Source organism: Chelonia mydas, chromosome 6, assembly GCF_015237465.2.
Source record: "Chelonia mydas isolate rCheMyd1 chromosome 6, rCheMyd1.pri.v2, whole genome shotgun sequence".
In the NCBI taxonomy this organism is placed as follows: Eukaryota; Metazoa; Chordata; order Testudines; family Cheloniidae; genus Chelonia; species Chelonia mydas.
This window is the reverse complement of record NC_051246.2, coordinates 29,680,722-29,708,554: the sequence shown is the minus strand read 5'-3', so window position 1 is coordinate 29,708,554 and position 27,833 is coordinate 29,680,722. Positions and strand designations below refer to the sequence as shown.

The 27,833-nt window shown below is 43.4% G+C and overlaps 1 protein-coding gene and 1 non-coding gene across 4 annotated transcripts in view; both read left to right on the top strand.

The window, feature by feature from the left end:
• NAP1L4 (nucleosome assembly protein 1 like 4) overlaps nt 1-27,833 on the top strand; it is a 56,314-nt gene that overhangs the window by 272 nt on the left and 28,209 nt on the right. For all 3 annotated transcript variants that reach the window (XM_043547990.1, XM_043547991.1, XM_037899651.2), the window contains exons 2-8: nt 6,906-6,937; nt 10,604-10,665; nt 14,637-14,736; nt 20,636-20,777; nt 23,181-23,267; nt 26,615-26,749; nt 27,575-27,646. In XM_043547990.1, the coding sequence (XP_043403925.1) occupies nt 6,906-6,937; nt 10,604-10,665; nt 14,637-14,736; nt 20,636-20,777; nt 23,181-23,267; nt 26,615-26,749; nt 27,575-27,646 (630 nt within the window). The remainder of the gene's footprint in view (nt 1-6,905; nt 6,938-10,603; nt 10,666-14,636; nt 14,737-20,635; nt 20,778-23,180; nt 23,268-26,614; nt 26,750-27,574; nt 27,647-27,833) is intronic.
• On the top strand, nt 24,607-24,732 carry LOC114020231. Its single transcript, XR_003565084.1, has one exon. It is a non-coding gene; the product is annotated as a small nucleolar RNA SNORA54 (small nucleolar RNA).

The window sequence follows — 27,833 nt, the reverse complement described above, 5'->3', positions numbered from 1 at the left end:
AGGCTGAGGGGAGCGTTAGCCGTGGGAGGCCCCCTGTCTGGGAGCGAGGCCCGCCCGCCCTCTCTGTTCGCGGTTGGGGCGGGCGGAAGCGGTCTCCCTAGCCTGGGGTGGGGCTCCGGGAGTGGCGTGGGAGGCCCGGGGCTCCCCACTGGAGCGGGGCGGGTCTAACTCAGAGCGGGCATCGCTGCGCGGAGCTTCTTTCGCTGTGCCGGGAAGTGCGGCTTCGCGGGGCGGATGTGGGGGGCGCCTGAGTGATCGGTAGGCCTGGGGTGAGGCTCCCCGGCCTCGCGTGCTTCCGCTCCCTTGCGGGGAGGCCGGGGCCTGGGGGCGCTCCTTCCCCACCGCTCTGTTCCCCCCCTGCCACCCCGTCTCTTCTCCGCGTGCCCCGGACAGGGGGTTCGCTTCTTCTACGCCCCTTCCCCCTGTGCGCGCTGCTGCCTCTCCCCTGGCATGCTGAGCGAGTGCGGAAGAGTCTGATTACCCTACTCAGTTGCTAGCCGCATTGAATAGCCTCAGGCGGGCTGGGCGTTGCTCTTTGAGACGTTCACAGCAGAAGGGCAGAGGAACAAGTATAGAGACACTAGGGGAAGGAGAAAACAGCTAAATTATACAAGTCACCTTGACTTACTGCCTGGTGTGTGGCAAGAGTAGGCCTTTAAAAGGAGTTTAAATATGGGCAAAGAAGAGGTCATGTGAACAAGCTTAAGGAATTTCTGTCCAGTCCCTATTTTTATTCCTCTTAAGTTTCCCCAGTTGGAATATAAAGTTGATACTTGGTTGCTGCCTACAGAGTTATGTATAAAACATCTAACACAGAAGTTGTAACTTTTCTCTGTGGTTTGGCTTATCCATGAGTTGGGCCCTACCAAATTCACAGTCCATTTTGGTCAATTTCACGCTCTTACTATTTTAAAAATTCTATATTTTATGATTTCAGTTATTTAAATCTGAAATTTCATGGTATTGTAATTGTAGGGGTCCTGACCCAAAAAGTTGCAGGGGGAGGCTGTGACAAGGTTATTGTAGCAGGCGTTGTGGTACTGCTACCCTTACTTCTGCACTGCTTCAGGTGGTGGCACTGCCTTCAGAGCTCAGCGGCTACTGGCCGGGAGCCCAACTCTGAAGGCAGAGCTGCCACCAGCAGCAGAGTAGAAGTAAGGAGGGCATGGTATGGTATTGCCATCCTTACTTCTGCACTGCTGACTGCAGAGCTGGGCCCTCAGTCAGCAGCCGCCACTCTCCTGCCGCTCAGCTCTGAAGGTAGTAGCACAGAAGTAAGGGTGGCATGGGTATGGCATTGCCATCCTTACTTCTGCATTGCTGCTGGCGGGGCACTGCTAGCCCACAGCCACCACTCTCCAGCTGCTCAGCTCTGAAGGCAGCACAGAAGTAAGGGCAGCTATACCATGATCCCCTTTAAAATAACCTTGTGACCCCCCTGCAACTCCTTTTTGGGTCAGTACCCTCTCTCAGTTTGAGACACTTTAGTCTCCCCCATGAGATTGGTATGGTATAGGCTAAAAGCACACAAGACCAGATTTCATGGTCTGTGATGTGTTTTTTGTTTTTGGGGGAGGTGGTGCCAGCCCATGGGGCCCCGCAAAGCGTGGGACCTGGAGCGGTTGCCCCAATTTGCTGTCCTCTAGGGGTGACTCTGATGCCTAAGGGCCAACCAAGACTGGGGGCTTATTGAGCTAGGTGCTATAGAAACAATAGATGGTACCTGCTTACAAAAATGCTTACAGTCTAATTCAACAAGACCTGATTGCACATGTGGGTATAAAACAAGTAGAGTGATGGCATTAGACATGGTGGTTATGCTGTTTTTTTCCTTTTTGAGGGTGTGTGTTTGTTTAGGAAGGGATAATCTAAATGGAAATAAGAGGGAAGGGAGGAGAGGGGGCAGGGGAGTAAAGGGGTAAGAAATTAGATAGGTGTGGATTGAGGTTTAGGTGAAGAGACTGTGAGAATGGGGGGGGATTAGGAGTTAGGACGGTTAGAATAAACAGCCAATGAACTCAGGGGTGGAGCAAGTCCAGTCAGAACTACAGAAAGTTCTCTGAGTAGCAGCCGTGTTAGTCTGTATCCGTAAAAAGAAAAGGAGTACTTGTGGCACCTTAGAGATTAACAAATTTATTAGAGCATGTGCAAAGGTCCAAAGGTATGCTTTGGCTTTTTGGCTGCTTCTTCCCCTACTGGCTGGAGTCTCTGGGCTGACTCTTATACAACCCCCATGATGAGATGGGAGGCACCACCTGGGTCCTAGTGCACCCAGAGTGGGGGGATTCTCCCCTGCACAATTCTGGATCCAGGGGCTAACTGAGTGGAGGGGTGGTCTGGTCCTGACTGGGCCTCATTTTACCTCTCTTCCCAGTGCAGAAGGCTCAGCTTCTTCCTCTGTGCATTGGTTTACATGCAACTGTAAGAACTAGAAAACTTTTTTTAAACAAAATGAAAGCTTTCTTTTTCAAAATGCATTCCCTCTTGTGGGATGGTGCCTCCTGACTTTAAGCTTGCAGGACCTTTTTCAAAGCTGTGCCCATTAGGGGTGAACAAGCCCTCTCTTTTGTGGCTGACTTTTGTTTTTGGGCCCTACATGGGATGAGACCCTCCCCTACCCCCCAATCATTTCCATTCCTATGCTGCTTCAACTAACCTGTATTGTGTCTGGTTTGCACCAGGCAGACTTTAATTGCAGCATGTTTCCTAGGACTAGTGAGGTGGGGGTTTTTTTGTTTTGTTCTTCTTTGTTTTAATATTCTGTCACTAATGACCGTAACTTGTCCTGCAAAGCTTATTGGTGGTGATGCCCAAGAAGTAACTCTCTTGATTCTAAGTTCCAATATTTGAGTGGCAACTGTTACAAAACTGTAAACTGAGCTTGCTTATCATGGAAATAATTATGGCAGTAAACATGGAGACTCCATGATATCACTTAATTTCTCATTGAAATGCACTCTGATTGGTTGTCTGACTTGCATTTGAAAACACTTGATTCTATCATACTTAACTCTTCCAGAACATTCTTTTAATATTTGTCCCTTCGACACCTAAGACAATCACAGGCAATTCTGTGATCTTTGTAGGAAGAGCTTTTTTAAAAGTTGTACTATTTTTTTGATTTCTGTGCTTCTCTTAAGTTTTCTCTAACTGGAAGAGCTCTGTTTGAAAGTCCGCCTTCAATAAGTTTTGAAACACTGGGGAAGTTCCAGAAGACCTAGAATAAAACTAATGTTGTGCCTGATTTTAAATAGGATAAACAGGGTGACCTGGGTAATTATAGGCAGGGCAGCGAGTCTGTCACATAGGTCACGGATTCCGTGACTTTCCGTGACCTCCATGACTTCTGCAGCAGCCGGTGCTGGCTCAGAAGCACAGCAGTTTGGGTGTGTGGGAGGGGCAGAGGGTTGGGGTGGTGCGGTTCCCGGCCAATGGGAGCTGCGCAGCTAGTGCTTGTGGCAGGAGCAGTGTGTGGAGCCCCATGGCCCATCTGCCGCCTAGGAGCTGCAGCACCTGGAGCCGGGTAGGAAGCCCCCGCTAACCACCTCCAGCACCAGTGGGGTCCTGGGCCAGTGCCCCCGGACCGTCTCCCCCCCCCCTCCCCCCCCCCCGGAGCACCCGCAGCCCCCCGTGCAAGTTTTAGTTAGAGGTATATAGCAAAAGTCATGGACAGGTCATGGGCCATGAATTTTTGTTTACTGCCCGTGACTTGTCCATGACTTTTACTAAAAATACCATGACTAAAACATAGCCTTGATTACAAGCCAGTCAGCCTAACATTGATTCCTGGGAAGATAATGGAGCAGCTGATATAAAACTCAGTTAATGAAGAATTAGATGAGGGTAATGTAATTAATGCAAATCAACATGGATTTATGGAAAATAGATTCTATCAAACTCACTTGATATCTTTTTCTAATGAGGTTACAAGTTTGGATGATAAAGATAACAGTGTTGATCTAATATACTTAGACTTAGGACCCCATGACACTTCGACTTAAAAATTAGAATGATATAAAATTAACGTACACATGTTAAATGAATTTGGAGATGGCTAATAGGTCTCAAAATATAATTATAAATGGGAAATATCATGAAATGGATATGTTTCTATGGTCCTGCAGGAATCTGTACTTGGCCCTACGCTATTTAACTCTTTTATTAATGACCTGGAAGAAAACATAAAATCACTGATGAAGTGTGCAGATAACACACACACTGGGGGAGTGGTAAATAATGAAGAGGAAAGGTCACTGATACGGAGCTATCTGGATTGTTTCAGAAGCTGTGCTCAAGCAAACGAAGTCTGTTTAATATGGCTAAATGTCAGTATAGCCTATATTCTTTGTTCCTAGACATATATATTGACAGGATGGAATGCTCTATCCTGGGAAGCAGTGATTCTGAAAAAGATTTGGGGGTTTTGGTAGATAATTAGCTTAACATGACCTCCTGCAGTGTTTGGAGGCATAGACATGGGAATTTCGAATAGGAATAAAGAGGTTATTTTACATCTGTTTGGCACTGGTACAACTGCTGCTGAAATATTGTGTCCAGCTCTGGTGCTTGAAATTCAAGAAGGAGGTTGATAAACTAGAGAGAGTTCAGAGAAGAGCCATGAGAATGGTTAAAGGATTAGAAATCACACCTTATAGTGACTGAGCTCTTGAGTCTGTCTATTTAGCTTAACAAAGACAAGGTTAAGGGGTGACTTGATTGTAGTCTGTGAGTATCTAAACAGAAAATAAGTATTTAATGATGGACTCTTCAGTGTAGCATAGTGGTTCTCAAACTGTGGGTTGGGACCCCGTAGGGGGTCACAACCCCGTTTTAATGGGGTTGGCAGGGCTGGCGTTAGACTTGCTGGGGCCCGGGACTGAAGCCCGAGGGCTTCAGCCATGGGCAGAGGGTTCAGGTTACAGGCCCCCCCACCTGAGGCTGAAGCCCTTTGGCTTTGGACACCTCCCTCCCCCGCCCTGGGTGGTACAGCTCAGGCAAGCTCAGGCTTTGATCCCTCTTCCTGGGGTCATGTAGTAATTTTTGTTGTCAGAAGAGGGTTGCGGTGCAATTAAGTTTGAGAACCCCTGGGAGCAGAGAAAGGTATAGTGCAATGCAATGGCTGGAATCTGAAACTAGACCAAGTCAGACTGGAAATAAGGCATACATTTTTAGCAGTGAGAATAACTAATCATTAGAACAATTTACCAAGGGAAGTGGTGGGTTCTCCATCACAAATAATTATTAAATCATGATTGAAAGTTTTTCTAAAAAATATGCTGCAGAAATTTTTTTGGAAGTTCTGTGGCCTGTTATATCGGAGATCAGACTAGCTGGTAGCAGTGTTTCCTTCTGGCCTTGGACTCTGTGAATGCCCTAAATTTCTAAATTCTGACACCTTGAATTTCTAGGAGATATGTAAGTGCTTGATACTAGAATATTGCAGCAGGGGTTGTTGTCTTGATGTTAATTTATACCTACCATGTAGGAGATTAGCCTTCCTCAGAGCTTGCTTGACACATGGCAACAGTCAAACTGGGCCTTAGGCCCCAATCCACAAAGGTACTTAGGCACCTATATCCCAGCCTTTGGCTCCTAAGTAACAATTGTAGGCTCTACTGTGATTCACACAACTCCAACTGACTTCTGTAGGGGCCTAGACTTGGTTTCTTGAGTTTTCAGGGTGAACATTCTCTAGATGCAGAAGTTTATGCTTCTGGACACACGCATTGCTGCCTCACTTTAGGTTTCAGATCAGTGCACGAACCAGGGGAAGATAGGCATTCTCTCGCCTAGCTCCCATGCGGAGCTTGATCAGGTAGGTGTCCTCAGAGGCTGCATACCACATCAGGTTTCATTCAAAATTGGTCTGCTGAAGGAGGAAGAGGGGGGTGGTGCCCACCTTAACTTCTAGCCCATTGGTTAGAACACATACCTGGAATGTGGGAGACCTGGGTTCAGTCCCCCCACCACCTCCTGGCCTCATGAAGGGAGAGGGTATGAACAAGGGACTCCTACCTCTCAGGAGAGTGCTCTAATCACTGAGCTGTGGGATATTCTTATGTAGGGCTCCCTAAATAGCTCCTTTTGAAGCTATTCCACTTGGGATGAATATGCAAATAGTCATTGGGTCAGAGACAGAATAAGATTATAAACTGGTGTTTAGGGCCAGGTATGAGGTTTAGTGTGGGGCAAGAGATAGAAGGAAATGCTGGAATACTGCATGCTTTCTCTCCTCAAGTTAGGAAAGAGTATGGGAGGAAAAGACTAGGAAGTGGAAAAAGGGAAACCTTGATCATTAAAACTTCTGAGTCAGGAGTATTTCAGCTCTTTAGTTGTACTGCCCTTTGTCAGGTTTGTATTTAAGAATATGTATGTGTACTCCTGTTTGGGACAGGAGGTGAATGAGATGACTAAGTACTGGGTAACATAAGAGGAAAAAATACATTTTTTTTTTTTTTTTTTTTTTTTAGAAAAGGAGCGGGGAACCTATATAGGAGGTTTACCAAATAGAACTATCTTACTGATACATAACCTAGGTTTTAACACTTTTGTTTTTAGTATATAGCTCAGGTTTTATGATGCCAGAGGAACAGATTACAGGCTGAAATACTTGAACTTTTAAGGGATGTAAAGAGCTATTTAACCGTTTAAAAACAAATATTCCATGAGTTCACATCATAGAACAGCTGCTCATAAACTTACATTCAGATGTGATGCTTGGTGTGAGTAGTCCGGTGAAAGATGTACAGTACATAAGATCCTGCTGATGGCTGTTGGTATATTGACTGTTCCTTAGCAGATCCTGCAGCTATTATTGCAAGCATCTTCAGGTTTTAATCAGATTTTTATAATTTTATATAAGAACAGTATTTTGTCTTCTAAACATTTTATATTTTATTTTGTAGGTGGATACAAGCATACAGATGGCAGATAACAGGTAAGTCAGAATGCTCTCAATATCTGTTCTAAACAGAAATGATTTGCTACTTACCTATCTTCAGAGCTCACCAGTATCTTAGTATGTGATTCTTTCATGAAACTTGGCAAATCAAAAATAGAGAAGGTTAGCCAAAACATTAATGCTTTCTCCCACAAAAAAGGAAAATGAATTGGTGCATGGGAAGCGAAGAATGTTGCCCAAATGGTCATGTGTAAAATCACTCTGTTCTTAGTATTGTCTACTTCTGAGGGCATTCTGCACCTAAAAATTCTGCACACAATATTTTAAAAATCTGCCAATTTTATTTGTCAAATAAATGTGGAGGCTCCAGCACAGGCCACTGGCTGCACAGAGGTGGGAGATCACTGTGCAGCCTCCACCCCCCATCCTCCCTTGGGACACGGGCTCAGCGGTGAGGCTGAACCCAACCATGACACAGTGCAAGGACAGAGCCAGCCCTATAGAAACAGCCCAGGGTCCTGGCCCTCCATGCCAGGTGTGGGCAGGCAGGCTCAGCAAGGCAGGATCCTAGTGTGGGGGAATCCAGGTGTGGGTTGAGAGGGTTCTGTGTGGAGCAATCTGGGTGCAGGTGACCTGGTGGAGGATCTGGGTGCACAGGAGCTTGTTGGAGGGTTCTGGGTGCAACAGTAATGGGACTCTGTAGTGGGGGGTCCAAGTGAAGGTGGTTTGAGTTCAACGGGGGGGGTCTGGGTTGTGGGGGGGGAATAGAGCTTGGCAGGGGGGTCTGGGTGTGTGGGGCTCAGTGGAGGGTCCAGATGCTGAGAGGGAGTGGGGCTCCAGTGGGGGATCCAGGTGCAGCTAGTTGGGGCTCGGTGGGGTGGGAATCCGGATGTGGGGGGCTCGGGGTAGTGCAGGGGAAGTGGGGCTGATCGGAGGGTTCTGACTGCTGGGGGGTGGGGTGAAGCTCAGCAGGAGTGTCTGGGTATGAAGGGGCCTGGCTGCACGGGGGTTGGGTGGATAAGGGAAGCAGCTTCCTGTACAGGGATCTCACTCCCTGCAGCTGAGGAACGATGGGTGCAGGAAGCAGGGGAGTTTGCAGAGCTTCCTACAGCCAGGGGAGAAATCTGCGGGTGGGTCTGACCCAACCCTAGATGCTGTGCAGGGGAAGAGGAAGTCGCCTCCTCCCCAGCCCAGCCGGGAATAGCAGCTGAGCCCAGCACAAGGAAGGAGCCACCCGCCAGGTCTTCCCCAGTCCCGCCTCCTGCCCCACAGTGATTTACCTCTCTGCCAGCTGCTCTGGGCACCCGAAACATACTGCTGGGGAGGGCTGCATGACCGCTCTTGTGGCCTCCGTTTGTTTCCCCCATCAGAAAGTCATTTTTCTGCAGGGAAGCAAAGAAATCTGCAGGGGATATCGATTCTGTGCATGTGCCATGGCGCAGAATTCCCCCAGCAGTAATTGTCTAGACTCTGAATAAAGTATATTACAATTATCTTAAACTTTAGATGGACATTTAGAAACAAGGAAGTGATTTTATCAACATAGTAGTTTAAGTGGTACGAGTACTTTTTTCAGTTTGCTAGTAAGATAGGTTTTTTTGTTTTTTTTTTTTTTAAGAAGACAACCTGAAATTGCAACTTTTTTCTAATTTGTTAAAAGTAACTGCTTTTACTGCGATTCAGAAAAAATCCCTCTTGATCTGAGGTTTTACAGGTATAGGGAAATAATCTGAGCTTTGAGGCCCTGTGCTGTATTTAATTCTTCTGATTGTATGCTTTTGTAGAGTCCCAATATTGCTCTTGCCTCAGTTGGGAGTGAGTCCCCTGTGTAATTACTCCATTTTGTACTAATAAGATGTTGCTTATATTTTAAATTCCTGAGGGGAAAGAACATATCATAATCTTGATCTTGTAGATAGCTGGACATGATGCACATAACATTATTCCTACACATGAAGGACTTTGCTTCCACCAAAATGTAATGTTCTAAAACTAAGTTTGTGAACTAGAGTTTTTAGGAAAAATACACTGGTCTCTGAAACAAAATGTACATGTTGATAGCAAAGGTTCAGCTTTAACTAACTTGCCCTAACAGCTCTTTTTTTTTTTTTTTTTTACCATCTTTAGGGCAAATCTGATTCTCAGAGTGTCTTCTTCGATTATTTAATTAGAAATATATTCAGTACATATGAGTAGGGAAATAATATAAAACACTGCATCTGGCATGTATTTTTTTTTTTTTACTTTCCAAGTTTCATAGCTGCTAGTGTATCAAGGCCCTACTTAACTTGCAATATTGCGGAATCCGCAATTTCCGCGATATTAGGCTTCTAAAGCAGTTTTGACAGTGGGAGGAGCACCAGGTGGCCAACAGTGGAAAAGTAATGGACCACAAATAATATGGACCATTATTACTTTTCTGAAATTTCCCATGGGTTGTCTGCAACTCGGCCACAATTTTTTTGATAATCATCCTGCAATTCAAGTAGGGTCTTACATATTGTGCATTACAAGCATATGAACACACTGCCCTGAAGAATTTACAGTCTAGTTAATAAATAAGAGCCTATGAAAATGGTAAAAAATACATTTTCTTGCATTTGAATTTAGAGATGATTTGTTTAGTGGATTCCCAGACTGTGGTCTGTGAACCACCAGTGGCATGGGGAGCACTTGCTGACCAGCTACATGGTGCTGGTCCCTTTTTGTCTACAGCAGCAAAATTGAGTAAAAGATGGCTAAAAATACTTCCGTTTCCCTGTGTCACTTTTCTGTGTAAGTAATTGCTGTAGCTGCAACAGGGTTGTTATGTGGTTGTGAATGAGTGAGGAAGTCTACATGAGCGCAAACGGCAGTGGAGATGGTTCACAAGATTACCTTCTAATAAGATATGGTTCACACTGTTAAAGTTAAGGAACCACTGACACAGGCCAGTCTGCACTGCGGGTATTAAGAGACATACCTGCTTACGTTTGACCTCTCTGCGCCTTCAAGTCTAAACTATGTTGCTGGGGAAGCTTTTATAGCCAGTACATCTCCCAGAACTTGGTTTTAAAGGGTTCGTATTATTTTTTTTCTTTATAAACGTAAACCTTGATTGTCCCTGAATTTCAGGTTATCCAAATTTTAATAAATCCCCAAATATGCTTTTCTGAAATTCTTCTCACAGGACTTTCTGGGTGTTCTGTTTTAGATTCTCCTGTACAGAGAGGCTTTGAATGATCAGTTTTACCTCTATTTCTCCTTCCCTCACCATTTAAAGAGTTTGGATTGCTCCCCACTTTTAGATGAAAATCAAATAAGCCTTGTGCTCTCAAGTGCCTTGTGTTGCAACATCCTCCTGGCCAAGGGAGGATGCATGCAGCTCCAGGGTCACACAGTTCATGTGAGAACCTTCCACACAAGGAGTTAGGTGCTGATTCTACAGCTCCCTCAGCTTCTTTCTTTTATGAGAGAAAACAATTAGCTTGATATCCAGACTCTGATATCCAGGTCTCAGCCATCTGAGCACAAGGTACTGATGACAACAGATATCTTTTAATGGGATCTACATATTTTAAACTTTTGCTGTGCATCATACTTTAAAAACAGCATTCCTTTATATGTAATATAATACTTTTAGTAATTTCATAATTAGATGTAGTAACAAATATTGAGCTGGTGTTACCTTTTGGTGTGTAAATCTAACTTTGGCTTCTTTAGTAAAGCAGAAGATGCTACCTCAGATTCTGTGGAAGCTGCTAAACATGCAAGTGATAAAAAAGGTAAGTGTGAATAGTAAGTAACTGTGTAAGGTTACATTAGTAGTGGTAAGCCTCCTGTTTCTCTTGTACACTGAAATCATTTTCTATACAACAAAGTGTTTACATCCAAAATTGCGTATGCATGTGTATATTTAAGGCTCTGATAGTGACCTGTAGTTAAGGCTGAGAGGCCATTTCTAAGTTTTGACCAAATCAGTTGATCCAATTTTGTTCAAATGTGGAAAACCCTTATCTTTGATGAGAACATTTTGCAACTAAATAAAATGACGACAAAATAGAAACTTCAGACTGGGCTTGTAAAGCTCTGGCAAGTTTCTTCAAAGTTTGAAGATCATTAGTTGCATATCTTTAAAGTTATGAACATTTTAAAATGGACAGTCTTTTGTGTACATCACATCTACAAATACATTAGAAGCAAGAGGAAGACCAAGAACCGTGTAGGCCTGTTACTCAATGGGGGGAGGGGGAAAACAGTAACAGAAAATGTAGAAATGGCAGAGGTGCTTAATGACTTCTTTGTTTCGGTTTTCACCAAGAAGGTTGGTGGTGGTTGGACGTATAACATAGTGAATGCCAGTGAAAATGAGTTAGGATCAGAGGCTAAAATAGGGAAAGAACAAGTTAAAAATCACTTCAAGTCACCAGGGCCTGATGAAATGCATCCTAGAATACTCAAGGAGCTGACTGAGGTGATATCTGAGCCATTAGCGATTATCTTTGAGAAGTCATGGAACACGGGGGAGATTCCAGAAGACTGGAAAAAAGCAAATATAGTGCCCATCTATAAAAATGGAAATAAGGACAACCCAGGGAATTACAGACCAGTCACCTTAACTTCTGTACCCAGAAAGCTAATGGAGCAAATAATTAAGCAATCAATTTGCGAACATCCAGAAGATACGGTGATAAGTAAATGTCAGCATGGAAATGTCAAGAACAAATTGTGTCAAACCAGCCTGATAGCTTTCTTTGACAGGATATATCTTGACTTTAGTAAAGTTTTTGATACTGTCTCACATGACCTTCTCATAAACAATCTAGGGAAATGCAACCTAGATGGATCTACGATAAGGTGGGTGCAAAACTGGTTGGAAAACGATTCCCAGAGAGTAGTTATCAGTGGTTCACAGTCATGCTGGAAGGGCATTACGAGTTGGGTCCTACAGGGATCTGTTCTGGCTCTGGCTTTGCTAATATCTTCATCAGTGATTTAGATAATGGCATAGAGAGCACACCGATAAAGTTTGCAGCTGATACCAAGCTAGAAGGGGTTTCAAGTGCTTTGGAGGATAGGATTAAAATTCAAAATGATCTGGACAAACTGGAGAAATGGTCTGAAGAAAATAGGATGAAATTCGATAAGGACAAATGCGAAGTACTCCATTTAGGAAGGAACAATCAGTTATGCACACACAAAATGGGGAAATGACTGCCTACGAAAGAGTACTGCAGAAAGGGACCTGGGGGTTATAGTGGACCATAAGCTAAATATGAGTCAATAGTGTAAAACTATTGCCAAAAAAAAAAACCCACCATGATTCTGGGATTTATTAGCAGGAGTGTTGTAAGCAAGACATGAGAAGTAATCTTCCACTCTATTCCGCACTGATTAGGCCTCACCTGGAGTATCGTGTCCAGTGCTGGGCGCCACACTTCAGGAAAGATGGGGACAAACTGGAGAAAGTCCAGAGAAGAGCAACAAAAATGATGAAAGGTCTAGAAAACATGACCTATGATGGAAGATTGGGGGGGGGATTGGGTTTGTTTGGTCTGGAAAAAGAGAAGACCGAGCGGGGACATACCTTTTCAAGTACGTAAAAGGTTGTTACAAGCAGGGAGAAAAATTGTTGCACAGGCAACCTTAATACTGGCATTGCATAATCTGGGTGCTTTGCAACCTTAAATTTCTTTCATAGGTGTTTTTGGTAAATTTAGAAATACATTTGGGCCAGAACCAAGCACCTAAATGCTTTCAAAACTATATTTTAAAAAAGCAGCTTTTATGCTTAAAGGCCAGCAGTGGAAACCACATGCTTCATATCAGGCGCCCAATCCCTACTATTAAATTGAATCAAAAATCTTTCCAAGGCTTTGGAAGTCTTAAATTGTGTGTGAAGCTTATTAAATTTGAGCAGGCCACTAAAGGGAGAGAGTTAAAAAGTATAGATTTTTCTGCTAAGAGTACCTTGCTTCTTCCCATGGAGAATTTAACTTTGGGAGCAATGCAATAGATCTGAACTCCCACAGTGGGACATGGGAAAACAGGATCTTTCAGGTAATTGGCTCCCACACTATCTGAGGAGTTTGGTAAATTGTAACCAGAATCTTGAATCATATTTGGAAATGAACAATGGCCAGTACAGTGCTCATAGGACCTTGCCACGCTCAAAGCTGGGCTGCTACATTCTGCATTACTCAAAGCTTTTGACAGTTTTCAAGGACAGCCCCAGTTAGTTTGCAGCCTGGCCAAAAATATAACACCGCAGTTTTCTGTTCTCTTCCCACTCCCACCTCCTTTTTAAGACTGGCTCAAGCTCTTTAGCCAGGTTTAAATGGAGGGTAGAAAACTTGCAAGTTCCAGATGCTATTCAGAGAACATTATGAATCCACCACGCCCTGAACCTTGATTGCAAAGGTTGGCCATGCTTCTCAACTGGAAAAGATGCAGTTGGCGTCCTCAAGTCATTCTCATATGCAAACTAAGGAAATGTGGTCTGCATGAAATACCTATAAGGTGGATGCACAACTGGTGGATAGAACGTACTCAAAGATTAGTTATCAATAGTTCGCTGTCAAATTGGGGTGGCATATCTAGTGGGGTCCCAAAGGGGTCAGTCCTGGATCTGTTCAATATTTTCATTAATGACTTAGATAATGGAGTGGAGAGCGTGCTTATAAAATTTGCAGATTACATCAAGCTAGGAGGGGTTGCAAGCACTCTGGAGCACATGATTAGAATTCAGAATGATCTTGACAAATGGGAGAAAAGGTCTGAATTCCCCAAGATGAAATTCAATAAGTAGAAGTACAAAGTACTTCACTTAGGAAGAAAAATTCAAATGCACAAATACAAAATGGGGAATAAAGTGGTGGTACTGCTGAAAAGAATCTGGGAGTTATAGTGGATCACAAATTGAATGAAAATCAAGTATGTGATGCAGCTGTGAAAAAGACTAATATCATTCTAGGGTATGCTAACAGGAGTGTGGTATATAAGACATTGGAGGTAATTATCCACTCTACTTGGCACTGGTGAGGCCTTATCTGGAGTACTGTGCCCAGTTCTGGATGCCAGATCTTAGGAAAGATATGGACAAAGTGTACAGAGCGTGGAGGAGAGCCACAGGAAATCTAAAAGGCTTAGAAAACCTGATGTATGAGAGACAGATTTGGCGGGGGGTAGAACCTAGGGCATTTTTCAGGCTTTAGAAAAGACTGATAAGTCTTCAAATATATTAAGGGCTGTTATAAAGAGGACAATGATCAATTTTCCTCCATGTTTACCGAAGGTAGAATAAAAAGTAATTGACTTAATCTGCAGGAAGCGAGATTTAAATTAGGAAAAATGTTCTATGTGTAAGGATAGATAAGCTCTGCAATAGGCTCCAAAGGGAGGTTGTGCAATTCCCATAATTGGACGTTTCTAAAAACAGGTTATACAAACACCTGTCAGGGATGGTGTAGGTTTACTTGGTCCTGCCATAGCACAGGGGACTAGACTTGATGACTTCTCAAGGTCCCTTCTGTGCTACATTTCTATGATTCTGGGATTCTCCATATGCATTCTCCTGCCCATCAATATCACTTCTTTCTGGTTTGAGTCTGAACCAATTTTACTGCTGTTGACAGTTCAGCACAGCAGTGATTATAGTTATGATCCAGAGGTTCAATAATATTGCTTAATGGTGCTACCATAATATTTAATATAGCACCAAATCAATCCAAATGTATTAATGTTTTTATTTTCATAGAAAAGCTAGCAGATCAAGTCATGCAAAATCCACAAGTCTTGGCAGCACTGCAGGAGCGACTTGACAATTCCTCTCACACTCCTTCAAGCTATATTGAAACGTGAGTACAATGCATATCAGACTTTCAGCAAGACTGAAAAAATAACAGACCAGATTTACTATTTAGTCAGAAAAATAGAAATGGCAGAGTAAGGAGTGTTGCTGCTTTAATAGATGGTGCAATGGCCACCATCCTAGAGAGGATGACACACATTGTCCTAGATCAGTTCCACAAACTACTAACTTAAGATTGCATCCTGATAGGAGAGTAGTTCACTTTAGTGTTTAGTTTCTTAACTTGACTCGGCTTTTTTTATGTCAAACTTCAATTCCCCTTAACTGGGTTTTAGATCACTTCTCTGAGGTTATGTCTACACTACGAAATTAGGTCTAATTTATAGAAGTCGGTTTTTTAGAAATCGATTTTATACAGTCTATTGTGTGTGTCCCCACTTAAGACCATTAAGTCAGCAGAGTGCATACACAGTACTGAGGCTAGTGTTGACTTCCAGAGCGTTGCACTGTGGGTAGCTATCCCACAGTTCCCGCAGTCTCCACCGCCCATTGGAATTCTGGGTTGAGATCCCAATGCCAGATGGGGCAAAAAACATTGTTGCGGGTGGTTCTGGGTACATGTCGTCAGGCCCCCTCGCCCCCCTCCATGAAAGCAACGGCAGACAATCGTTTTGCGCCTCTTTTCCTGGGTTACCCGTGCAGACACCATACCACGGCATACCATGAGCTCTCACCATCACCATACGTCTCCTGGGTGCTGGCAGATGCGGGACTGCATTGCTACACAGCAGCAGCTCATTGCCTTGTGGCAGCAGATGGTGCATTACGACTGGTAGCCGTCCTCGTCTCCTGGGTGCTCTTGGCCGGCCTCAGTGAGGTCTGTCAGGACGCCAGGGCAGACATGGGAGTGACTCAGGTCATTCTCTTTAAGTTTTATCTAATGGAGATTCAATCCTGCCTGGAATATTTGCAGAGGGATAGCTCAGTGGTTTGAGCACTGGCCTGCTAAACCCAGGGTTGTGAGTTCAATCTTTGAGGGGGCCATTCTGCCTCAGGCTGCTCTCCCAGCCAGCAGCACCACAAGCACCCAGGAGACAATGACAGCCAGCAGTTGTACTGCACCATCTGCTGCCAGCCTATCCCTTGCTCCCCCCTCCCTCCATGAAAACAACAGCCAACAATTGTTTTGTGCCTTTTTCCGTGTGGGCGCCATATTGCTGTCAGCATTGTCATCCACCTGCTGCTTCCGCTGCGACTCTGCTCTCCTGCAGACACCGTACCACAGCAAACATGGAGCCCGCTCAGATCACCACAGCAGTTATGACTGTTCTAAACATCACGCGCATTATCCAGCAGTGTATGTAGAACCAGAATCTGCAAAAGCAGGCAAACAGGCGATGGCAGCGCAGTGAGGAGAGCAATGAGGACATGGACACAGACTTCTCTCAAAGTATGGGCCCCAGCAGTGTGGACATCATGGTGATAATGGGGCAGGTTCATGCCATGGAACACTGATTCTGGGCCCAGGAAACAAGCACAGACTGGTGGGACTGCACAGTGTTGCAGGTCTGGAACTATTCCCAATGGCTGCGAAACTTTCGCATGCATAAGGGCACTTTCATGGAACTTTGACTGGCTTTCCCCTGCCCTGAAGTGCCAGAATACCAAGATGAGAGCAGCCCTCAGAGTTCACAAGTGAGTGGCGATAGCCCTGTGGAAGCTTGCAATGCCAGACAGCTACCGGTCAGGAATCAATTTGGAGTGGGGGCTGCTGTGATTCAAGTAGCCAGCGCAATCACTGAGCTGCTGCTACCAAGGGTAGCGACTCTGGGAAATGTGAAGGTCATAGTGGATGGCTTTGCTGCAATGGGATTCCCTAAGTGTGGTGGGGCAATAGATGGAACCCATATCCCTATCTTGGCACCGGAGCACCAAGGCAGCAAGTACATAAACCGAAAGGGGTACTTTTCAGTGGTACTGCAAGCACTGGTGGATCACAAGGGATGTTTCACCAACATCAACATGGGATAGCCGGGAAAGGTACATGATGCTCGCATCTTCAGGAACTCTGGTCTGTTTCAACAGCTGCAGCAAGGGACTTTCTTCCCAGACCAGAAAATAACCATTGGGGTTGTTGAAATGCCTATCGTTATCCTTGGGGACCCAGCCTGCCCCTTAATGCCATACACATGAAGCCATACACAGGCAGCCTGGACAGTAGTCAGGAGCTGTTCAGCTATAGGATGAGCAAGTGCAGAATGGTGGTAGAATGTGCATTTGGACGTTTAAAAGTGCGATGGCGCAGTTTACTGACTCAGACCTCAGCGAAGCCAATATTTCCATTGTTATTACTGCTTGCTGTGTGCTCCACAATATCTGTGAGTAAGGGGGAGACGTTTATGGCAGGGTGGGAGGTTGAGGCAAATCGCCTGGCCGCTGATTACACACAGCCAGACACCAGAGCGGTTAGAAGAGTACAGGAGGTCACGTTCTTGGGCTTCTGGGTGAGGAGGCCATGGAACTTGGGGAGGAGGGCAGTTGCTTACACATGCTGTAGTGGGGGTCTGTGCTCATGCTGCCTTTCCTGCACCTCAACCATACGCCGGAGCATATCCATTTGATCCTCCAGTAGCCTCAGCATTGACTCCTGCTTTCTGTCAACAAGCTGATGCCACCTATCATCTTCAGTCCGCCACCTGTCCTCGCGTTCACATTGTGCTTTCCTGGACTCTAACATTGTCTGCCTCCATGCATTCTGCTGGGCTCTTTCAGTGTGGGAGGACTGCATGAGCTCAGAATATTTCCTCACCAGTGTGGTTTTTTTTTTTTCCGCCTTCTAATCTTCACTAGCCTCTGGGAAGGAGATGATAGTGTTAGCGTTGAAACATTTGCAGCTGCCGGGGGGGGGTGGGGGGGAGGGAGAGTAGTAGTAGTTAAAAAGACACATTTTTGAGAACAATGGGTAGACTCTTTCAGGCTGAACCTTGCTGTTAACATTACATAGCACATGTGCCTTCGGTACAAGGTCGCATTTTGCCTCTTATATTGAGGGTCTGCCGGTTTGGTGTGGGAGATCACACACGCAGGGCCAGCGAGCAACAGAATTCGGCTTGCAGGCAGCCATGGTAAGTCAGTCTTTCGGCTTCTTTAACCTTCATAACTTGGAAATGGTTTCAAACAGCAGTGCCCTCATTTCCCATACCAAACAGCTGTTGGGTTGGCCATTTAAAATGGGTTGGCAGTTTTAAAAGGAGGGGCTGCGGTTTTCAGGTTAAAGTGCAGCACAAACCAACTTAAACCCCCTCCCCCCCCCCCCCCCCACACACACACCCAATTCTCTGGGATGATTGCTTCACCCCTCCCCCCACCTCTGAATGTCCCCTTAATAAAATTCCCGTATTTCAACCAGGTGACCATGAATGATAGCCCTCTCCTGAGGATAACACAGAGATAAAGAACGGATGTTGCTTGAATGCCAGCAAACACCGGGACCATACGCTGCCATTCTTTGTTATGCAATGACTCCAGACTACGTGCTACTGCCCTGGCTTGGTAAAGTGTCCTACCATGGAGGGCGGAATAAGGCTGCCCTCCCAAGAAACCTTTTGCAAAGGCTTTTGGAGTACCTCCAGGAGAGCTTTATGGAGATGTCCCTGGAGGATTTCCACTCCATCCCCACACGTTAACAGACTTTTCCAGTAGCTGTACTGGCTGCAAATTAGTCATTAAGCTTGCTTTTAAACCATGTGTTATATTTACAAAGGTACACTCACCAGAGGTCCCTTCTCTGCGTGGCGGGTCCGGGAGCCTGCCTTGGGTAGGTTCGGGGGGTACTGGCTCAAGGTCGAGGGTAAGAAACAATTCTTGGCTCTCAGGGAAAACGGTTTCTCCGCTTGCTTGCTGTGCGCTATCTTCAACCTCCTCCTCATCACCTTCCTCGTCCCCAAAGTGCGCATCCCTGTTGTGTGATAATCCATTGACGGAGTCAAAGCACAGGGGTGGGGTACTGGTGGCTGCAACCCCTAGAATGGCATGGAGCTCATCGTAGAAGCGGCATGTCTGGGGCTCTGACCCCAAGCGGCCGTTAGCCTCTCTGGTTTTTTGGTAGGCTTGCCTGAGCTCCTCAAGTTTCACGCGGCACTACTGCGGGTCCCTGTTATGGCCTCTGTCCTTCATGCCCTTGGAGATTTTTTTCAAATGTTTGGGCATTTCGTCTTTTGGAACGGAGTTCTGATAGCACAGATTAGTCTCCCCATGCAGCCATCAGATCCCGTACCTCCCGTTTGGTCCATGGTGGAGCCCTTTTGCGATTCTGGGACTCCATCATGGTCACCTCTGCTGATGAGATCTGCACTCACCTGCAGCTTGCCATGCTGGCCAAACAGGAAATGAGATTCAAAAGTTCGCAGGCCTTTTCATGTCTATCTGGCCAGTGCATCTGAGTTGAGAGCACTGTCCAGAGCGGTCACAATGGAGCGCTCTGGGATAGCTCCCGGAGGCCAATACCGTCAAATTGCGACCACACTACCCCAGATTCGAAATGGCAAGGTCAATTTCAGTACTAATCCCCTCGTCGGGGGAGGAGTACAGACTTAAAGGGCTCTTAAAATTGATTTCTAAGTAAATGGCTTCGTCGTGTGGACGGGTGCAGGGTTAAATCGAAATAATGCTGCTAAATTCGACCTAAACTCGTAGTGTAGACTAGGGCCCAGATTGCTTCTATCATCATCTGTTTTCTCACTGGGTTATGCTTGGTTTTTAGAACTGAGTTCTCTAGGGTCAGTACTAGGATATAAAGTGAAGGGTTCAACACTTCTGGAACTTTTCTTTCTGTGTGAGAACAGGCTAATCTGTTCAGGGAAGCTTTTGGAGGTTTGGTTTGTATCTGGGAATTTGGCCTTTGTTTTGTCAATGTATATATTTATATAAACTTCTATCCCGATATAACGCAGTGCTCGGGAGCCAAAAAATCTTACCACATTCTAGGTGAAACCACGTTATGTCAAAGTAGAGGGATTAGAGTGTACAAGGAATAACGTGCTTTTGAAATTTTACAAGGAAAGATATATTTTTAGTCCTTTAGGATAAAAATGTTTGTAAACTTGCAAACTAAATCATTTTTGTTAGTAGGGGCAGAGGGTCTCGGGTGGGGGCGCATGAGGGAGGCAGGAGCTGAGCGAAGCGGCGGCAAAACCGCCCAGCCCGGCGGAGCGCGCAGCACCCCCTGGCCAGGGCGCGGAGTTGGGGCCTGGGCTGCAGCACAGACCTGCTCCCTCTGGCTGCAGGCACCCGGGCTGGGGTATGAACTTCCAGCCATGAGCCACGCCCCGGGTCGCTGCAGCCTGGCCAAGCCCTGCTGCAGCCCCGCCACGCTGCCCCTGCATGTCTGAATCGACCCCTGTTCCCGTTCTCCCCCATGGCCCCATTATCCATCCCTCGACCCTGGCCCGACACTCTTAACACACTGATGCGCTGATCCACTGGAGCGCACAGCCCCGCCCCACCCCCCAGAGCGTTGCTTTACTGTGTTGTATCTGAATTCACATTATATTGGACCGCGTTATTATCGGGGTAGAGGTGTATTTCAGGGTACAGCCCATGAATACATGCTTTTCTCTACAAAATACACAATTTTCCATAGAAGGGTCGTTGTAATTGCACAAACTTAGATGTAAAAAAAAGTTACTTTCTGCCTTCTGAAATATTGGGGAGGTTGATGGTCTAGGGGATGGAAGATAATAGTATCAAGGACAACATGGATAAGAAAAGATTGTTATAAAGCTTTTAAATGCCTGTTAAAAAAGGAACGTGTATGGGGGGGGGGGTATGACTAAACTATCCTGATATTATAGCTATACTCTTTAGTCATAGGAAGGTTTAATGTACAATGAATATTAGATGTGAAGAAGCTAACCTTCTAGACTTACAGAGCTGTTTATTTCTAGGTTACCAAAAGCAGTAAAAAGAAGAATTGATGCCTTGAAACAACTCCAGGTGAAGTGTGCCCATATAGAAGCTAAATTTTATGAAGAAGTTCATGATTTAGAGAGAAAATATGCAGCCCTCTATCAACCCCTCTTCGATAAGGTAGGAAGACTATAAAGATCTTTTCAAAATTGCTGTTTTCTCTCGTTTCCTTTGTTTGGGGGTAAATAGAGAAGAGTAAAATAGAAACAAATTATCTCTCCTTTCCCTGTTTTTTTTTTTTTTTTTTTCCCCCTCCAGCTGCCTTAAAGCGAAGCTTGGATTACCAGTCTAGAACTCTAGCCCTTGTTCTTTTCTCATCCTATCAGGTGTTCCATATTGTAAAAACTGTACTTCCAGTGATAAAGGCTGGAGTTAATTACTCCTTTAGTACCTCTGAAGAGGAGAACTGCTGGAGAGCTGTGTAAAGCACTCTTTTCTACTCCTCTGATTGTATTAAAAACTTGAAGACTTGTAGACAGTTTGTCCATTTTCAGGATTCTATAGCAGATGCAATCGCATATCTAAAGCATGTTTTTGATATCGCTACTCCAGCACCAGTCAGCCAGTTAGGTCTTCTCCTGCAAGGTCTGGCATGCAGACTAGTTGACTATATGTTAAAAAACAAACAAAACCTCATAAAGGAATGAAATGGACTAACAAAACAAGGCAATACCTGGAAAATCCCTGTCAGATTCCTGAACTTGTTACTGGGTGTAAAAGAAGGTGTATAGTGTATATAGCATATCCTATGCTTGGGCTCTTGGGTTTATTAGAACTGTACTAGATAGTACATTTTAGCAACTTTTCTAGATCCCAGCCTCCTCGCTTTAAAAATTTGTTTCAAAAACCAAAACACACAAACCAAACTGATGCTATGACCATATTCATAAGTCACGCTTTCTTTGGTTTATATTCAATAATGAGAAAATAGCAAAAACCTTTCAGGAGGTGGGGGGGGGGGTGTACATTTTTCTTAAATGTAGACCTCTACACAAAGTAGACAAAGATTCTTGTCTTTGACAGAAGAATTCCTTTAATTGGCGGAGAACATTCTTTAGTACAGCAGACTGCTTGTTAATGTCAACTGTTGGTTCTTACCTCAGTTTTAGCTTTGGGTAAAAACACTTCCCATGTTAGATATAAATAATAATGAACTCCTTTTGGAGACAATTTCATCCTCTGTCTGTTCGTATCTTTTTCTTTGCATAGCTAATGCATTTTTCTGTATAATTGATAGGATTGTAATTGAACTTCTCTTAAACGTGAAGTGTATTTGTGGCCTGCTGCGAACTCCTAAATTGATACCCGTGACCGTGAATTTCCTGACATTGACAATATAAAAAACACTCCAGTTTTTGATAGTGGGACAGATTCTCAGATGGAGCACAGCTTCTCTACTCTGGAGCATTGGCAGAATCTGGCCCAAGGAGGCTCATACTAGCGTTGGGGAATCTTCTGGTGACGTAGAGCTAGTATACTGGTTTTGCACTAGCTCTATTTGCTTTTGGCCAAGTGAATGTGGCTGGTGCTTTTACTAAACCCTTCTGGTCTCTGGCTGCATTTTCAGCCTCTTGGTGGTGTTGGCAGCCTGTGTAACTTCAGCCATTAGGCTGCTCCAAAGTTAAGTTGAGGACTTGTCTGGTACAGAGCCAGTGAAAAAGTGAACTTCATACCATCTTTGCAGTCTCCATCTTTCCTCTCCAGTGCTGTGATCCTCTGCTGTGGCTGAGGATTTGGCTCTTTTGTATGAAACTTTTTCTGCTCCCCTGTTGTGTGTAAGGATCTCTAGCAAAAGTGAAACTAATGCCTGGTTTATACTAGGAAATTAAGCGACAGTTATACTGACCTAGGGGTATGAAAACTCAACACCTCTGAGCTATGCAGTTAAACCAACCTAACCCCCATTGTAGACCGTGCTAACTCGATGGGGGAAGCCTTGCCGTCAGCGTAGGTAGTATCTTCCCTGAAATGCTATAGCAGCACAGCTGCACTGCTATTGTGGTTTATTTGCAGACATACCCCAACTGCTATGCAAGAGTAGGAACAATGAGACTGTATTTGATGGAACCTTTTTTATAGCCAAAGTACGTGAGCTAAAAGTTATTTTTGCTGACATTCAGTGATACCTAATTGAAATTGTAGTAAGTACAAAACAGACAATTGTGACTTTCACTTTTATTGTTTTCACTTTAAACATAAGTAAATCTAGTTCTGTTTTGTTCATTTATGTTGTAACTTACTGTTAATACATGTGGTAACCACCTTAATAAGTTATCTGTTACCTTCATGCTCTTACCCTAATAATCGGGGATACTTATCTATCCTAGTAGTGAGTCAATTGTTTTCCTTGATTTTTTTGAGGATTGTTTTGCAAGCTGGGAGTCGTTATGAGAATTAATTTTGTATTTTGCCAGAGGCAGTAATTTTGCCCAGGCTTTTATAGCAGCCCAGGGAATTGTTCAGAGTAACTGCTAATTACTGCTTTAATATTTTCTCCCTTAAATGTATAATTCTTTTGTGCAGAGAAGGGACTTTGTCATTGGTGAGGCTGAACCTACAGATGCAGAGTCAGAGTGGCACAGTGAAAATGAGGAGGAAGAAAAACTAGCTGTGAGTAGAAACTAATGATTAGTTTGAAAATTTGATAAAGTACTAATTTTGTTTAGTAATTACTAATTTGTTTAGTAAACTACTAATTTTATAGCCTGAAAAATACTATCTTAAATCTAATCTCTCTGAAATCTAGATTTCATATAGAACTCTTGTAATAAGCATATGCCTGGACTGAACACAATGACATATAGGACTTGTCTACATGAACAATTAGTTCATGGCAAGTTGGGCTGTGAATTTAATCTGCCCCGTTCGAGCCCGCCATAGACTGTCTGTGGACCCTGCTGACATGTATTAACAGTTTGTTAATGCTCTTTGATATCCTCCCTTTTTCAAAGAGGACAAGGTTAAAGCGTATTATCAAACTGTTAATGTGTGTCAGCAGGGTCCACACAGATAGTTAGTCCATGGAAGGCTAGTGTGGCGTAGATTCTCATTCTAGCTTGCTGTGAACTAAATGTTTACATAGACAAATCCAAACTTTATTCAGTGTTCTAAAATCATAATCCAGTTTGCTTTTAATTTTTCATGTAAGCAAAAATACTTAAGTCTTAACTCCTCTCCCTTCCTGTTGTTTAAATTAAGGGCCAGTGTTGGCACAAGAACAAATGGATAAAAACTGGCCATCAGTAAGATCAGGCTTGAAATTGGACACTACTCTGATGGATAGAAACCTGTGAAGTTCTAAAATAGCCTTCTAAAGGGAGTTGAGGAGGGGGGAAAACTTATCTGTTTTAAGGCTGAACGTGGTAAGCCTGTGGAGGGGATGGTATGATGAGATTGCTAACAGCAGTCGTGGCTTGCCCATATGCCATTGTAGACAATGCCTCCAACAGTTAGAGCCCTCCCCATCTGGTGTCTTGTCTCCGAGTTACTACAGGTAACTTTAACAGATCTGTGTCAGTCATGGATTTTGACCACATACTCAGGGTTTAACTGATTGTCATATCTGGGTTTGGGAAGGAATTTTTCCCCAGGTCATGTTAGAAGAGAGCCTATTTTTGTTCTGTTTTTTTTTGCCTCCCTCTGTAGCTTGGGGCACTGGTCACTTGCTGGTTTGAACTAGAGTAAATAGTGGATTCTCTGTAACTTTGAAGTCTTTAAATGAAGATTTGAGGACTTCAGTAACTCATCCAGAGGTTATGACCCTACTCCAGGAGTGGATGGGTGAGGTTCTGTAGCCTGCAGTGTGCAGGAAGTCAGGCTGGATGATCATGGTGGTCACTTCTGGCCTCAAAGTCTCCATTTAAAATTTAAATTTCAGAAATTTACTGAATTTTTACACCAGTATATTGCCATCACCCAATACTGTTTAATGGCTGTTGTTCCTTATCATTTGCACTGTTCGTAACCTGTTGACAGTATCTTTCTGCTGATGGGTTCCATTCCAGTGCTACATAAATCACCAAAGTAAGAGAAGGCTGGCTGGCTGGCTGGCTGTTCTTTATTTTGGGGGACATAACTAGCTTTTAGTACTATGAGTATGGATTTGAAAATAGATATGTCATACTTTGGTAAAGTGTATTATAAAAGCAAGTTTTATTCCAATAAAAAGCATGCTGGCTGCTGGATCTTTATATATTCTGTGTGTTGTAGAAAATATTTAGTTTTAAGAAGGCTCTTCTATAGCTTCAGCACATTCCATTTATATTTAATGAGTTTTAGGAACTCTCAAAGGTGTTTTTTTTTTTTTTTTTTTTTTTTTAAACCTTTCTGAGGGGAAGAAGTGTCTTTAAATTTAAAAAGTTTGTCTTGCTTTTCACTCTTTGCACGTATGCACTTTTTCCTTTCTTCCTGACTTGTTCTCTATTTTCTTTAGTCATTCTTATCTCTTTGCAAAATTAATACTACCCTCATTCTATATTTACTAGTCATTGTATTTGATGGTAATCCACAGCACTAGCACAAACGACAAGGTTTCTAAATCTATGGGATGAGTGGCAACAGTTTATGAAATTACTGGCATGTGTTGAGGACCACCTTTTGGTAACTTCCAGCAGTCCTCAAGCAATTGACGTTTGTAGTGCTTTGAGACTTCCTATTTACCTATTCTTATGTATATACACAAGTTCAATTAATCTTATGAATTGCTGTAAATATTGCCCGAATTTGATCCTCTGGTAGTAGTAATAAATTGCTGTTTCCTGCTCTTGACTCATCACTCAAATAGCAGATCTTGTTGGAGGCAATTTTAAGAGCTTCTGGTGATGCTACCTAGTGGTGGGAGTGCAAAGCAGCAGAATTCTTCATGATCAAGAACTGGATTTGCTGTGGTGTTGGATGAGGGCACAGCAGCAGGGGCGTGTATTAGCACAATCCCATGCTGAATTTTAGTTCTGTATTTAAAAAAAAAAAATTCTCAACATACAACGAGCAGCTTTCATATATCTTTTAATATATTTGAAGACTGTGGAGTTGTACCCCAAAGAGAAGAACCCAGACAGCATATTCTGTAGGTACTTTTCATTATTACATTGTCATGACTTTCATAGGAGCCATAAGTTGGCCAGGTCTTTCCTAGAAGACTTGGAAAGACAGTCGCTGCCCCACAAGCTACCAGTTTAAATTTTAGACAAAGCACAGTGAAAATGACAAACAGAGAATTGGTCTATGTCTTGCCCTGTAGAACAGTGCATCCACTTAGTTTAGGCATGTACCTGTCTTTAGGTTTTATTATTTTAGTGTATTTAAAAAAAAAAACCCTGAGTATAGCGAATGAAATTAGAAACTTATATGTATCTTATAGTCAAGAATTCCATGTAAATTGAAAGCACTTTAAACTAGTGCCAAACCAGCAGCAGTTGTAAGTACTTTAAAATTTACAAATATGGAAAGACAGTTGTAAATCAACATGGGATCTGTTTGATGTGATTTGTAAGTGGAATTGACTGTCTTGGTTTAAAACCATCTCTAAGCATGAACTTTTCAAGTCACAATTTTCAGGAATCTGACAGCATTTTAAGCATCTACAGTAGAACTTAAGAGTTACAAACACCTCCAGGAATGGAGGTTGTTTGTAACTCTGACCAAAACATTATACTTCTTTGAAAAGTTTACAGCTAAACATTGACTTAATATACCTTTGAAACTTTACTATGCAGAAGAAAAATGCTGCTTTCCCTTTACTTTTTTAGTAGTTTGTTTAAACAGTACTGTACTGTATTTGCTGGTGCATGCATGTGTACGCACGCTGCTGCCTGATTGCTTACTTTTGGTTCCAAATGAGGTGTGTGATTGACTGGTCAGTTTGTAACTCTGAGGTTCTACTGTAGTTTTTTATACTAAGTGAGGAAGGCTCTTAATTTATGGAGAGTTTGTGCTTTTCTTCTATGTTTACTTCATAGGGAGACCTCAAAAACAAAGTAGTAATAGAAGAGAAAGAAGCAGCAGCCGCAGCAGAAGAGTCAAATCCCAAAGGAATTCCAGACTTCTGGTTTACAATCTTTAGAAATGTAGATATGCTAAGTGAATTAGTACAGGTAAGCTAATTCAATTTGAAAAAGCTAACTTCACCTGCTTTTTTCCCCAATTACTAGATGATACTTGAGGAAGATGTGAGTAACCAAGAGCTTGCAGTTCTTGCGAATCCTTTACCTGGTTCTTTGTTACTAAGTGAAAGTTTTTGATAAATAAGATCTAAGCTGTTTGGAAACTGGTATTGCAATTAGTTCTGCATCCATTAGAGCATATATTCACATTCTACTCACAAAACAATTATTCCCATACGTTTTTGCCACTTTATTTCATAAAGGTTTAGGTCAGGGCGGGCAAACTTTTTTTTGGCTTGAGGGCCACATTGGGTTTCGGAAATTGTATGGAGGGCCGGTTAGGGGAGGCTGTGCCCAGCTGTGCCTCCCTGTATTGGACTGTATTTGTATATTTGATACATTTTGTTGCATTCTGCCCTTATACAATTTATCCTATTAACTTTCTGTTAATATTTTGGAATAATCCCCTAAAACCAGTCATTTTTATACATCTGTCATGTCATGCCTCTGCTTCGCAGTGGAAGTAGTAATTGGATTTTTCATCTTCCAAGAAGTTTAATTTTCAGTCACATGCTACCCCAGGAGATGGCAACTTTAACTTCAAAGATAAGATGACAGATTTCAACAAATGAGAATTTGGCAAATGACAGTTCTAAACTAACTTCAGAGAACTTGGATCTGAATTTCAAATTTATCACAAACTTGTGGTCAAATTACTAGGTTCTACATAGCTCACTGCTCTGAAGTGAGCTAATTTAGATTAAAATTTGCTTTTCAAAATACTGCCTACTCAAACTTTTTTCCCTTTCTGTTTAGGAATATGATGAACCAATCTTAAAACACCTGCAGGATATTAAAGTGAAATTTTCTGAACCTGGACAGCCTATGGTACGTATTGTTTGTTTGTTTTTTTTTTTGGTTTGTTTGTTTTTTTGTGTGGTGTTTTGTCTTTGTGTGGTTTTTTTTTTTTTTTTAAATAGCACACAGTAGTGATGGGCGATGGTTCAATATCTTTGATCTCTCCCTGCGTACAGCCATCAGTGTGAAGACATGGGGTATACTGCTCTGACTAAAG